The sequence below is a fragment of the Corvus hawaiiensis genome, chromosome 7 (genome assembly GCF_020740725.1).
Source record: "Corvus hawaiiensis isolate bCorHaw1 chromosome 7, bCorHaw1.pri.cur, whole genome shotgun sequence".
In the NCBI taxonomy this organism is placed as follows: Eukaryota; Metazoa; Chordata; class Aves; order Passeriformes; family Corvidae; genus Corvus; species Corvus hawaiiensis.
This window is the reverse complement of record NC_063219.1, coordinates 34,393,215-34,407,760: the sequence shown is the minus strand read 5'-3', so window position 1 is coordinate 34,407,760 and position 14,546 is coordinate 34,393,215. Positions and strand designations below refer to the sequence as shown.

Genomic DNA, 14,546 nt, shown 5'->3' with positions numbered 1-14,546 from the left:
ACAGAGAAGGTGGAGATGGACTCCTTGTCAAGAGCTGTAGTGACAGGACAAGGGGAATGGAGACAAGCTGAAAAAGGGGAGATTTAAATGAGATATTAGGAAGATATTCTTTATTGTGAGTGTGGTGAGACACTGGAACAGGTTGCTCAGGGAGATTTTGGATTCCCCATCCCTGACAGGGTTCAAGACCAGGTTGGGTGTAAGTCCCTGAGCAACATGGTCTAGTGGGGGGTGTCCCTCACATGGCAGGTGGGTTGAGACTAGATGATCTTTAGGGTCCCTTACAACCCCTTAGCATTCTATGCCTCTGTTTCTCAATGGGAGACGTGGTGCTGCTCTGGCACAGCTCTAAGCCCTCAGCAGCCCTCAGCAGCACTGAGCAGCTCGCTGAGCAGCCCACCAGCCGGTCCCGTTCGCTGTCGCTGAGAGCGCAGTTCAGGGCGGGGCGCTGGTAGCCGCCCTCAGTCCCGCCCGCCCCTCGCCTTTGGCGCGAAAACGGCCGCGGGGGGCGGGGCTCTGCGGCACGGCTGCCGCCGGTTGGCCGGCGCTGTGGGCGCGCGGCCCACGTGGTGCGCGGCGTGGCGCGAACCGCTGCGGGGCCGGCCCGGGACAGCGGCAGCGGCCGGGATGGATTTGGCAGTGGCGGCGGCGGCGGGGGGCGCGGGCGCAGCGTCGCAGCACCAGCAGATCCGCGATGAAGTGGCCGAGAAGTGCCAGAAGTTGTTCCTGGACTTCCTAGAGGAGTGAGTGCCGGGGGCCGAGCCTGGCGGCGGGCGGGCAGGGCCGGCAGCGGGTGGCGGGCCGGCAGCGCCTCACGGAGGGGCCGCCATTTGGTGAGATCCTGTCAGGGCCTGGAGCCCTCTCCCCTTGGCGTTCGGTCAGAAAAGCTCTGCTGTGGTCTGAGGCTCTGCCGGGAGGAACCTGTAGGAAGGCAGCACGGTGTTCTCTTGGTAGGTAAAACCCTTCTTGGAGAGTTTCCGCGGGAGCGTTGCCCAGAGAAGTTGGGATGTCCCATCCCTAGAAGTGTCCAAGGCCAGGTTGGATGAGGCTTTGGGCAACCTGGCCTAGTGGAAGGTGTCCCTGCCCATGGCAGGAGGTTGAAACGAGATGATCTTAAAATCCCTTCTAAACCAAACCATTCTATGATTATTGCTTTTTTAGCTACGTTTGGTCCCTTTTAACAATGTTGTGTCACAGCTGTGTTGAAAACCCTTTCCACGGCTTGGGTGTTACACATTAATACATCTGGCTCACTGCTTTTTGCTTCCTATGGGGCCCATCCGCATCAAATAAGGAAACCATTAGCATCACCCGGAGGAAACAAAACCTTGTTTGCTGGTGCAGAGCCATTGTTAAACCTTAAATAAAATTTTGTCTGGCACTGGGACAACTCTCCTGCTGTATGAAATGTAAACCTGGTGTGTCTGCGCTGGGGTGTGGATAGAGCAGATGTAGCAAGGGGGTGGAAGAAGAAATATTGTTGTAAAAGGGCTTTGCAAGGGGCTGCGGGATGCCTGAATGTGAGTGATCTTTTTCTCTGCCTTTTCTCCTGAATTCAGAAGTATTCAGTTGCTGCCTGGTGACTGTGAAACGTTTTCCTGAATCACTTCTAGGTTCCAGAACAGCGATGGGGAGGTCAAGTACTTGCGAGATGCTGAAGAACTGATCCGGCCGGAGCGGAACACACTGATCGTCAGCTTTGCAGATTTGGAGCAGTTCAATCAGCAACTCTCTACCACTATTCAGGAGGAGTTTTACAGGTAAAATGTAGAGCGGGGTTTTTCCAGGTAAAGCTGAGCTCTCCTGGAGTCTCAGGCTTATAATGTCTTGCTTTTTATGTAAAAAATGAGAGGCATATCTTCTTTCTGCATCCTGAAAACACTTACATGTAGGATTATTCTTTTTTAACTGGCTAAAACCATTTCTCAGTGGATTCCTCTCTGGAAACTATGAGTTAACCAGCTAATTGCATTTATTGTCATAAAGAAGTAAGTGGTCAGTATGAGAATACAGAATAAACTCTAAAATTTCATGCTCTGAAAATGCTTTCTTGAGTTGGTCACTTATTTTGAAGATACATTTCTTAATATAAGTGTAAAGGTGTCATAAAATGAGACTTTAAAAAGTCTATTATCAAACAGTAGTGCAAATAACATTATTGTGTAGTGATCTTACCTTTAGCATATTTAGAGTGGCTTTTTTGGGTTATGAGACATAGCATTAAAAGCCAGAACCTGGAAATCTGATACAAGCCTTTGATGTAATGTAAAGCAGAGAAGGCATTTTGATAGCTTCTGTAAAATTTGAACTTTTTTCCCATATTTCAGGGTTTATCCATACCTCTGTCGAGCAACAAAGACTTTTGCCAGAGACCATGGAAATGTTCCTGCAAACAAGGACTTTTATGTTGCATTCCAGGACCTGCCTACCAGACACAAGTAAGATGATTATTAATTCCAGAAACTTGTGCTGTTTTACTACTGGGCAAAAACATGTCAAAGCACGCTGAAAATGTTTTGGTTGTGTAGTGTGAAATGTGCAGCTGGCCAGTAGAGTTGTGACAAAGTTTCCCGATCTTGTGCAGGATATTTTTTGAAATGGTTTTTCATTTGTGCATCACACTCAGATACTTAGATTCATCATATTTCACAAACAAATGTAACTTCTCTAGTTTAAAAACAACAAAAGAATTAGTATGTGTTGCTTTTGAAGTACCACTGATGTAACTTTTGCATTGGTTTGACCTTTAGTAATAATCTAAAAGTTTACATAAAATCATACAATGAGAGTATATTGCAACGTTTGTTTCTTTTGTTTGTTACAGCAGTTCCTTAGTCAGAGACAGAATGAAAATATATTGTATCTTAGTACCCTGGGCCTAGAATTGTTAATGCAGTAATTTAATCCTTGTGAATTTCTGTTTTAAACAGAATTCGAGAACTGACTTCAGCAAAAATTGGCTCCCTGCTGCGCATCAGTGGGCAGGTGGTTCGTACCCACCCTGTCCATCCAGAGCTGGTCAGTGGAACCTTCCTGTGCCTCGACTGCCAGACAGTGATCAAAGATGTGGAACAGCAATTCAAATACACCCAGCCAAACATCTGCAGGAACCCAGTCTGTGCCAACAGAAGGAGATTCCTGCTGGACACAAACAAATCAATATTTGTTGATTTCCAAAAGGTACAGGGGTGATGTTGGGGGGTGATGACAATCAATGATGTTCCTATGGTGGTTGGAAGGTGTTGTTTGTACTGCTACACATTGAAGACAGTTAATTTTTGTTCTGTCAACATCAAGAAAAGACCTCAAGAAAAGGCAGAATTTCTGCAAAAGGTTTCTTCCTGTCTCTGGAAGACTTATGTTTAAGAATGGGAAATTATTAATAGTATCAAACCAGTTTTGTTGTGCGACATTAATTGTCTTAAGTAATCCACTGACGCCCCACATATACAAGCCAGAGTTAGTCTCATGTTGCCAGTACATCATGTGTAGTTGTTTTGTACAAGAACAAAAAGAGGTGTCTGTTGGTATCTGCGGCATTTTACTCTTCCGGGTTGATTTACTCTCCCACATCCTCAGCACTTTACATCCCACAATTGTATTTTATGTGAGCCATAATAACTGAAATTCGCTTTTCAGAATTGTCATTGTGGCCCTTGTACATCCTCTTAAGTTGCACCAAGACTCCTTAGATGCTGATTAGGGAAGGGATTTTTGGTTGTTTGTCATGTTGTAAGAGGGATTGACATGGATGGCAGCAATCAGATGCTATTTAACCCATCTTTTGAAGTAGTTTCAGCTCTGGTGACATTTGCTCAGTGTTGAACCTTCTCTCCCTGCCAGGTGCGCATTCAGGAGACGCAGGGTGAGCTGCCGCGCGGCAGCATTCCGCGGAGTGTGGAGGTGATCCTGCGCGCAGAGGCCGTGGAATCTGCTCAGGCAGGTGACAAATGTGACTTCACCGGCTCACTGATTGTCGTGCCTGATGTGTCCCAGCTCTCTACACCAGGTTTGTTGCTACACATGACCTTGATGAGATGTCCTTCCCACTCGTGCTGGGAGCTGCTGTCCTGACTCCTGTTTCACTGGCAGGGTTGCGCGCAGAAACCAGCTCCCGGTTGACAGGGACGGAGGGCTATGAAACCGAAGGTATCCGGGGACTGCGCGCCCTCGGAGTACGGGAGCTCTCCTATAAGCTCGTCTTTCTGGCTTGTTATGTTGCACCAACAAATCCACGGGTGAGTCTGGAGAGAAAGATTTAAAGGTGTTGGTGATTTCTGTTCTGGGTGGTTTCCCCTCCAGTTAGGGAGCAGGAATGGGTAAAGCTTTAAATGTCCGTGTGTGCAACCTTCCTGTGTGTGTTTGACTGTCTTTGTATTTTCATTGAATTTACATAGCAAGATTCTTTTCTTGTCTTTGTCACTCATAGCATTTTTCACAGATGTGATTATTCGCCAATGTTACAATTTGTTCTAAACAGCTGACTGGCCCTTGTATTTCCATTCAGCTTACATTCATTTCTGCAGCATTTCCTTTCCTTCCAGGAAATCCCATTGCTGTGTTTTGTCACAGGCAAAACAGGGATCCTTTTTGTTCCCTCTAGTTTATCAAGTGACATTGTGGGATGTTACTGCAACACAATGAGTAATACTGACTGTGTCTGGGTTTTGGCATGGTGAGGCACTGTAGTCTATCATTCTGCTAACAGCTTCACTATCACATAGGATAAAAAGAGTATCTGTTATGTTCTGGGAGTAGAAATTTCTGGCCCCTATTTCAGAGCCGCAAAAGACTTTGGAAGTTCCAGTTAATGTAAGAATGCTTACGAAGACAATTTTAGTCAAAGGAAGTCATATTGGTTTTACTCTTTTTAATCTCTGTACAAGCAACTCACTTGGGATTTTCTCACTAACTGAAGTTACACCATTGGTTTTGCCTGCTAGGAAATTGGCTATTGTTTTTTGAAAGGTATAAAGTGATGAGCTTACTTAGCCTAAGGGCAGCTTTTTAGAATGTGTTCCTCCCATCCAGCTTACAGAGCAAGTTTTTGTGACCTGTCTGCAGTGCTCACATTCATTAGTGATCCTGTTATTACTTTTATTACTGTTTTACTTCCTTTGTTCAGTTTGGTGGGAAAGAGCTCCGAGATGAAGAACAGACTGCAGAAAGCATTAAAAACCAAATGTCTGTGAAAGAGTGGGAAAAGGTTTTTGAAATGAGCCAAGATAAGAACCTTTACCATAATCTGTGCACCAGCCTCTTCCCCACTATCCATGGTAAGAATCCGTTTGCGGCCTCAGAGAGGGGAAATTTCACTTGTGTAAATATTAATTCCTTTTGCTGTCTCTGTAGTGTCATTTTGGGAAAGGTTGAAAGCCCTGTGCCAACTACTATAAACTTTCCTCCTCAGCACTGGTTGTGCTAAAAAAAGAGAATCTGTTCCCTGACTGTTTGTGGTGTTTAATCATTAAGGCCTGCAAGCCCAGTCAGAAGGGTTGGGTTTGATGTCGGGTGTTCTGCTACTGAACTCTACAGGTTTTGGTGGATGTTTAGCAAATAGGTGAATTCTGAGCAGATGTGCCCAAGTGCTCAAAAATTCTAGTAGGGTGAAGTTTTTTTAATAGGAAAAATGTGGTGTTTTCTTTGGATGTTTAGTTTAATGTCTTTTCTGGGGCAGGTAACGATGAAGTAAAACGTGGGGTCCTGCTGATGCTCTTTGGAGGAGTTCCCAAGACCACTTCAGAAGGCACTTCTTTGCGTGGGGACATCAATGTTTGTGTTGTTGGTGATCCAAGTACAGCCAAGAGTCAGTTTCTAAAGTAAGATTAAAACCCAGTATTTAAATATTGTCCAGTGTGACTAGAGCTATAAATGTGCACTCTGCCTTTTGCTGTATTAAACAGAGGAAAAGGAAGTAAAATATTTGAGAATAATTCCCAGAGCTTGTGTGGATGTGGTTGAAGTATTTGAACAGGGCTGAAGCAAACTCAACATAGGAATTTCCAAATACTTTCAAAATACATTGATATTAAAAATACAAATTAATTGCTCCTTTTAAAATATCAGAGATAGATAAAATACTGGGGTTTTTATTACTCTTTTCCACAGGCATGTGGATGAGTTCAGTCCCCGTGCTGTGTACACCAGTGGCAAAGCCTCCAGTGCCGCGGGTCTGACGGCGGCTGTGGTGAAAGATGAGGAGTCCCACGAATTTGTCATTGAAGCTGGAGCACTGATGCTGGCAGATAACGTGAGTCTGGGAAGGGGAGAGTTTCCTGCATCACAAGAATGGGTTGGATTAATGACAGAGAGTCCTAAATTGTCTTAATGATCTTTATTTGTTCCAAATTGAATCTGGGTCACTTATTTTCATTCTTCTGCTGCAGGGGGTTTGTTGCATTGATGAATTTGACAAGATGGATGTGCGGGATCAAGTAGCCATTCATGAGGCGATGGAACAGCAGACAATATCCATTACTAAAGCTGGAGTGAAGGTAGCTTGCACTACACCTCTGTGTAGTCTGTAGCATCACCTGACTGTTTGTTACATGTACTGATGTAGCCTCACCTGGCAGATTTTCATGTCACCTCTGCAGCTGCCTCACTGTGGCAGGACAGAAATCACTTGTTGCAAAGTTTTTGTGGCACATACCCAAAAAAGGCCAGAAATGTTACTGAGAGTTAAAAAGAGATAGTAGTGGACAGGAAACAGAAAATGGGAAAAACCTAACCTTGAAGCAACCCCAAAAAAGGTTACAGAATTGTGTGTGTTTGTAGAAGTGTGTGTTTGTGCTGCTAAAAACAGGATATTGTGAAAAGCAGTTTTAAGGGCTTGTTTCAGTATTGTTGGCAAGAATGGGACAATGTTAAAATATTGATCATCAGATTGTGTCTTGGAGCAGAGACCTGGTTAGAAAGGGTTTGTTAGTGGAGTTTGGGTGCTTTTGAGGAGCAATTGTTGTAATACCTCCATTGAAGTCTATCTAAAAGATGTTATGCTGACCTGTTTGGATTGCAATGAGTTGGTTTAGGAAGTGGTCGCAGTTACAATTTTTTTTAATTTATTTTTTCCCTTTGTCAGGCTACTCTGAATGCCAGGACCTCCATTTTGGCTGCAGCAAACCCAGTTGGTGGCCGCTATGACAGATCCAAGTCACTGAAACAGAACATCAACCTGTCAGCTCCCATCATGTCCCGCTTTGATCTCTTCTTCATCCTTGTAGATGAATGTAATGAGGTAACTTCAAGGAATTATAGAATAGTTTGTGTAGAAAAGATGCCTGGAGGTCTCTAGTCTAACCTCATGCTCAGACAGATTTGCAACAGTTTGCCAAGCCTTGGCCTGGTGAGTTTTGCATTTCTCCAAGGACGAAGATTCTGCAGTCTCTCCAGGCCCCTGCAATGCTTGACAACTCTCATATGTTCAAATAATAATAACTTCTATATCTAATCAGAATTTCTCATGGTCCAGTTCACGTGGGTTGCCTCTTATCTGAGAACTGTTTGGCTCCGTCACATCTATGCTGGCCATTGAAGCAGTTGCTTTCCTTTCAAGCTGAACAGACCTGGCTCTTCCAGCCTTTCATACATCATGTTCTCCTGCCCTCTGACCATCTTGGTGGCCCTCTGCAATTATAAGTGAAGCAAATCTCATGAGAGTGTCTTGCTTCTGCTTTTTTGCACTGTCTGTGCAGCTAAAAGCTGGCAGTACAAATTTGAACATGCTCTGTTGAATACGAGGACACTGCCTTTTCATCCTGCAGTGGTTTGACCTGCAAACTTAACACCATTAGTCATTTTTACAAATGGCTGGTCACTAAGGCTGAGACTGCTGCCACCTGTCTATGTGGCATTTGCCTTGGGAGCGCATGAGATCCAGAGGTTATTGTTGGTTCAGCCACTGTTCTGCTCAGAGTGATTATCTAATTGAGAATGGGCTGGTGAGAGAGACAGAGCAGGCTGAAAAGGAAGAAAGCAGTTCCCACGCTACAAAGTGGTGCTTTCTGCCTGTTCTGTGGCTAACTTGTAACCCAGGAGAGTTCCAAGAGGTCATAAATCCTAAAACTGCCTTTTATCCCTGCTCTGCTGTGTTTCCTTGTATTAAAAACCCCCAGGGCATTCTCCTGGGCCTTCTGGCAGAACGTTGGGCTTCTGGAAAGACTAGCTCTGCCATGAGGATCACAAGTGAGCAAGGGGAATGGGAAGGAAGAATAGAACTGTTGTTTTGCTCTTTGGCTGATGCTGTGCAAGTGATCTGACAGAGCCCCAATATCCAGGTGATAGATTACGCCATCGCCAGGCGCATCGTGGATCTGCATTCCAGAGTGGAGGAGTCTGTTGATCGCGTCTATTCCTTGGATGATATCCGAAGGTATCTGCTGTTTGCACGGCAGTTTAAACCAAAGGTAATTTTAAGTAGACTGTGGAACAGTTGTTCTGTCTAAGCCAAAGGAACAGTCACTCTGCCGTAGGCTTTTCTCCAGCAAATGTCAAAACACTTGGGGTAGTGTTCTCTCAAGGAAGGAGCCATAAACTCATGTTACTACCTAGAAACAGAGCGTATTTTGGAGCCTGGTACTCTTAAACTCCAGAAACGCAGAAGCTGAGACTGTTGTAATCAGTGGCAGTTCTTAACCTTTGTCTAGAACAACTGAGGGGCCATTTCATAGCTTTGTCATACCTCATGGGCATGAGTTATTTGACATGGCTGCTGCAGTTTTTTGTATTTTATAGACTTACGACTTAATCAGTTTTTGTATCTTTTTTTTGAAAGGGTATTGTGCCTCAATATTTCTTTGCTTTTTGGTAAAATACAGAACATGGGAAACTGGTCTTACTACAGATTTTGTTGGGGTCTATCCAAGTAGCAGCTTGGATGGGCTGTGTGTTGGATTTTTCAGAAGTCTATAACAGAGCAATCTAGTAGGGACAGACATGGATTATGCCTGGAAACAAGCCAGTGGAACAGAAAAATAGAAATTGTTTAAAAATCTGCTGTAAAATAATTAATGCAGCTATATACTTATTGTAATATCATTATCCTTGGTAAGTGTGATCATTATTACAACATAATTTCAACATAATGTGATTGTCATTATACTTATGTAGAGTACGTGTTATTCCACATAAGCATAGAATATTTCAGATAAAAGCAGTAACCAGTACAGAAAAGGCTGGGACCTGCCAATCTAATGCAAGAAGAGAAAACTTTAGTACTCTGACCACTGAAACTACTTTTTGCTGCCACACAGATATCCAAGGAGTCTGAGGACTTCATAGTGGAGCAGTACAAGCGGCTGCGGCAGCGCGATGGCTCTGGAGTGACCAAGTCATCTTGGAGGATCACAGTGAGGCAGCTGGAGAGCATGATCCGCCTGTCTGAGGCCATGGCCAGGATGCACTGCTGTGATGAGGTAGCAGGGTCTTGATGGAAGTTTGTGTAAATGTTTATGGAAATGTGTGGGAGTTCTGCATTTGCTGTTTGACTCTGGTATTGGACATAGTCTTGTGGGTGAGGAGGAGAGCTTGGGTCATGGCCGTACTCAGTCTGAATTTGTATGCCAGAAACACTATTTTTAAGAGATGACTTGTAAAACTGAGGTCATCTGGTCCAAACTGGGAACTTGCATAATTTTATATCACAGTTGTGTCAGCACTCTCAGCCTCCTACCTATCAAATCATGATAGTCACCTACTACTGTTAGCCAGGGCTGTCAGCAGTCTCTTTCCTGATCTTTCATAGTTTGTAATCTCTTGGCTCTCTTCCATTTGCAGTCTAAAAAGCCAAAGTTCATCAAAGTATCTGGACCACCCCAGGAGTATCTGTGTGTATGATCTGGGCTCCTACTCATATGAGCCACTGCTGAAAAGCACATTGTGTTCTGGCTGTTGACTGTAGTGTGATTACTGCCTGTCTAGTCCCTGCTTTAAAACCCAGCAGCCTTTTGAAATGTTGATTAGAGGCTGTGTGACATGTGCAGGGATGGAACCTTGCTCACTGGTTGTGTAAGGACACCCTTTGGGTTCTTTTAAATTAAATTTAGCTTATAAAGAAACAAGATAGCTTTTAGCTTATGGCTCAGGTACAGATGATTTTTCCAGTTTTTGCTTTTCAGTTCTGGAGGAGAGTATCATTAATTACATCTCTCTTTCTTTCATATTGTCTCTGTTCAGACCCATTTCTTTCATGTTTCTTGCTCCACTGATCTTTCTCCCAAATGTTCTTGGCTTAGTAAAAATTTTATCGACTCCACATGATTGCTAAACCCTGAAAGATTAATCAGCCTGCTTTTCCCTCCATAACCTTGCATGACCTTGGAATGCTTGTAGTGGGATATAATTTAACTTGCCCAGTCTTTACTGCTTAGGATTCATCAGGTGAGATGTGTAGAAAAGCCCTTTATCAGGGTTAGAGATGAGTTTCTGGAGCTGATGGAAAACTAGAAGAGCCCCTGTGCCTATTTAACTGTGCCTAAGTATTTTCAAATCTTCCTCAGGTTCACCCAAAACATGTGAAGGAAGCTTTCAGGCTTTTAAATAAGTCCATCATTAGAGTTGAGACTCCTGACATCAATTTAGACCAAGATGATGAACAGCAAATGGAGGATCAAGAGGACCAAGATGGAGTCAATGGTAAATTATTTACGGAGTATTTTTTCAAAGGGGAAAGTCCTTCCAGCCTTTACAGCTTACCTTGTTGGAGTTTGTGCTTCTCTTCCGTTTCTCGCCTGTCTCATCTAATGAGCTCTAGAAATCTTGGCTCCTGTTCTTAACTCTCTTGCTTCTTCAGCCTCCTTCACCAGCTCACCTGGTTGGTCAATGCAAGGCTTTTCAGTGGCTCAGAGTATTAAATAGCTAAAAGATGTTGCAGCTTTAAACCTGGGCATGTGTCCAAACAGGTGAGGCAGAAGCTCCAGCTGGGGTCAATGGTCTTGTGAATGGGATCAATGGCCATTCTGAGGATGTGAACAAGGATGCTGCACCCAAAGCTTCTCTCAAGCTGGGCTTCTCTGAGTACCGACGAATTTCTAATCTCCTGGTGCTGCACCTCAGGAAAGCAGAAGAAGGTAAGAATTTGTTTATTAAAAAGAAGGCAAACCCCAAGTTCAGGGAGCAATTGTTACTGCATCTCTTGCTGTTGCACATGGGATTTTCACTTCTGTGAGACAACAAACTTGTGAGGTCAGGTGTGGACCTGTGCTCATGTGACAATACTACATCTGCTGATGCAAGTATGACTTCTCGGAGTTTCTAGTTCTGTTATCTAAATCATTTGTCAAAACCCGTTAAGCTGGGGAGGAAGTCAACAGAGCAGAGCCAGAAGAGGATTTGTAGCACACAATGGTGTAACCAAGCTACAAGAGTCTGCAACAGTGAAAACTGGAGCAGGAGCTTTAATGCATGCCAGCAACCACATCCTGTCTTAAGCAAATGGCTGGATTAGTTCTTCAGAAGCTAAAATATTTCAGTTGCAATGAGGCTACTCCTGCAATGAAAGGCAGCAGTTGTCTCTTAGCAGATACTAAAGCTACAAAGCTTTTGGAAGGGTGTGGGGATGACAGTGTCTGTTCAAATGCTGACTACATGTAGAAGGATGACTCCTCTGGCTTTGTGTGACAGTGATTTTTCTTTAGCCCTTAGAGGAAGGTATGTGAGTCCTTGCCACTGGTTTTCTTGAAGCTGAAAGCTGATGGGATTTGGAAGCCACTTGGGTGCATAGAACTGAAAGCTTCCATTCTCAATCTAATTATCTCCAATTAAACCATGACCCAACACCCTCCTGTGAAAAATATGGTGCTTTAAGAAAAAAACCCCTAAAGTCTGATGTTTCCTAAATATTTTAAAAAGCATGTTTCTCTCTTCAGCATTGTAAATGTTAATGTATAAATCCTTTTCTTGTTTGGTTTAAGTGCTATTTTACTGCTGCTGAGTTTATGCAAATTATTTTCTCTGCAGAAGAGGACGATGCAGCACTAAAGAGGAGTGAACTTATTAATTGGTATCTGAAGGAAATTGAATCTGAAATTGAATCTGAAGAAGAACTAATAAATAAAAAGAAGATCATAGAGAGGGTCATTCACCGACTTACACATTATGTATGTATGGAGATGTGTGGATAGTGAAAAAGGGTTTTAACTTACATAGGGCAATGTTTCATTTTTAATGGAATATATTCCTGTTTGGAGAAATCGGTTTTGTTCTTCCATGATATTGACTGATGCAGTATAAATGCCTTCTTTGTGTTACTGTAATTGCAGAAAAAACACTGAAATAAATTAGAGATGTGTATAAGTAAAAGGTCAAAGTTCTATACTATGTCACTATAGAAGTGTGATATTTTTCTGTATTTCTATAATGTTAGTTATACATTAGGATACAGAAATACAATTAACACTTGTATTCAATTGTTAGCCTTGAGTCAGAGGGGTATGAGGGCGTTTTGGAGGAAAAACTATGACAAAATAAACTACTTTACACTTTTAAAGACACAAACCCACTAGATTGGAAAGCACGAGGCTGGAAAGTTCCCAGAAAGGATACAACATAGAAGAGATTTCCTCTGAATGCTGTTGTTAAGAATCTGTTAGAGGGAGTTCACAGTTGAAAGGGTTAAGTAATTAATAAGAGGTCCTACCAATATAAAAATGCCTTTCAAAGAGTAGAAACAAACCTCTCTGCCCTTGTTTTAACACAAATCTTTGTCTGTTACAGGACCACATTCTGATTGAACTGTCCCAGTCAGGACTGAGAGGATCCAGTGAAGAGGAGACTTTTGATGATGATCCATACCTGGTTGTCAACCCAAACTATCTGCTGGAAGACTGAGGGCTGAGAATGGGATTCTGGAACTGACTGGTTACAAGTTGGAAAATGGATTCTTTTCTTGCAGGGGTTGCTGTATGGCTAATTGCTTAAATTCCTATGAACGTTCCAGAGAGTGGTCAGTAATGTGTGATTTCTCATTTACACTGAATATACCTGGAAAGCTTTTGAAGACATGACACACAGATATTAGTTTCACTGTTAACTCTGAATTTCAGTGCCATCATCTGGATGCAGAGGAGAATCATCCAATAGCTTTTTTCACCATCAGGCTATGTAGATGTTTCTGTTTTAAATAAGATTAATTTTAATTGTTCTTCTGTTGCATTTAATAGACATTTTATGCTACAGCTTTTTACTGTTTTTCTTCTTAACATAAAAGCTCACTAAACATAAATAAAAGCACATTAATATTTGGAGATGTTTGAGGGTGGATTTGTTGTTACTCACGTGTGAGATTGCTGTTTTCTATGCCTGTAATTTGAGGCTGAAAAAAATAGTGATCTAAATGCTTAATGTCTTAAGGAAGATCAAATTTCCTGGATGACAGATGCTCTTTTTCAAGAAGTTTTTTTAACTTTCAGTAATAGACAATGAGAAACTGATTGCTTCTCTTTCTTTTTAGATGGGCTAAAGATGCGCAGGCTCCTGTTGCATATGTAAAGTAGAAAATTGCAAATAGCCAAGCCCAAAGCAAAGCTTTAAGTCAGCAGGGCAGAAACCCCAACCTTGATGAAGGTCTTGACTTGTAAGTGAATTGAAAACTGCCACTATTTTGGAGGGATTTTTAAGACTATATTTGTAAACCTGTTTGTAGATTTTTCTATATGACAACTTGGCTTAGATTTCTGTTCTCAATTTTTTACTGTAAACTCTGGGATTATTAAATAATCTATTAAGAATTGAAAATACCTGAATATTTGTCTTGTTGACTTGACGCTAGCACCTAAGAAACATTTGTAATAGCATGAAAGATGGCAAAGTTACATATTTTAATTAGAAATAGTGTGAAATAACTATTTCTGAAGGAGGCTCAGAAATGGAGCTGGTTTGTAAGACAGTATTCTTTTTCCTGTTAGTCTCTCCCAGCTTTGGAGAGATACACCTTGGTCTTACTAAGCATATCATTAAAGATAACACTTGTATTTAAGGAGTGGAGGGAATCATAAATATTTGTCATCAGCACTACCCCGTCACTGGGCACTAACTCCAACTGCAGTTCCTTCTCCACTCATTTCTTTCCTAAACCACATTTTGGCAAATAACTGCATTTCATTATTTCATTTTAAAAAGCCACCCAGCTGCAACAACATTTTCATGTTATTCTATATTGCTCCTTTACTTTCAAAATTAGGATAGGAAGATGTTGGGCCTTCATTATGCGTTTCCCCCTCCCCTCCTCTGAATCTTTGTTTGAAAATAAATACACTTCATGTAGGAGAAAGTATGTTTTCTGCTTCTTTCCCCAGTTCTGTAGGCTGAGAGGGGTTTTCTCTGAGTTAATGCAGCTGTACTGAAAAGTAAGCACCAGGTGGTGCTCTAGGGTTCCTGTTCAGACTTGCTATTCAGACATCAGAGTGAAAGGAACTTCTTTGGAGCAGTCAGCACAATGTTACGGCGAGCTGTTTAGGGCTTCCTGAAAAAAAAATCATCTGGGAATGAAATAACATCAAAGTACACAAATTACAATCTCTATATAAGGTTTGAGTAACAGCAAATGTTGA

The 14,546-nt window shown here is 42.4% G+C and overlaps 1 protein-coding gene across 1 annotated transcript; it reads left to right on the top strand.

The window, feature by feature from the left end:
- The first annotated feature begins 585 nt into the window (after positions 1 to 585).
- Positions 586 to 13,241, top strand: MCM6 (minichromosome maintenance complex component 6). The gene is made up of 17 exons (XM_048309107.1): positions 586 to 743; positions 1,614 to 1,760; positions 2,328 to 2,438; positions 2,931 to 3,180; positions 3,844 to 4,009; positions 4,093 to 4,238; positions 5,126 to 5,276; positions 5,678 to 5,819; positions 6,109 to 6,250; positions 6,387 to 6,494; positions 7,082 to 7,237; positions 8,277 to 8,405; positions 9,252 to 9,413; positions 10,497 to 10,632; positions 10,899 to 11,066; positions 11,956 to 12,095; positions 12,712 to 13,241. The coding sequence occupies exons 1-17, from the start codon at positions 628 to 630 to the stop codon at positions 12,823 to 12,825; spliced, it is 2,484 nt and encodes an 827-aa protein (XP_048165064.1). The 5' UTR covers positions 586 to 627; the 3' UTR covers positions 12,826 to 13,241.
- Positions 13,242 to 14,546: the final 1,305 nt, after the last annotated feature.

What these genes read in the sequence shown, in the direction of transcription:
- MCM6 (XM_048309107.1), top strand. Translation starts at nt 628, where the DNA reads ATGGATTTGGCAGTGGCGGCGGCGGCGGGGGGCGCGGGCGCAGCGTCG. An exon ending in ATTCAGGAGGAGTTTTACAG is followed by an intron (nt 1,761 to 2,327) that starts GTAAAATGTAGA and finishes CCCATATTTCAG; the next exon opens with GGTTTATCCATACCTCTGTC. An exon ending in CACTGATGCTGGCAGATAAC is followed by an intron (nt 6,251 to 6,386) that starts GTGAGTCTGGGA and finishes CTTCTGCTGCAG; the next exon opens with GGGGTTTGTTGCATTGATGA.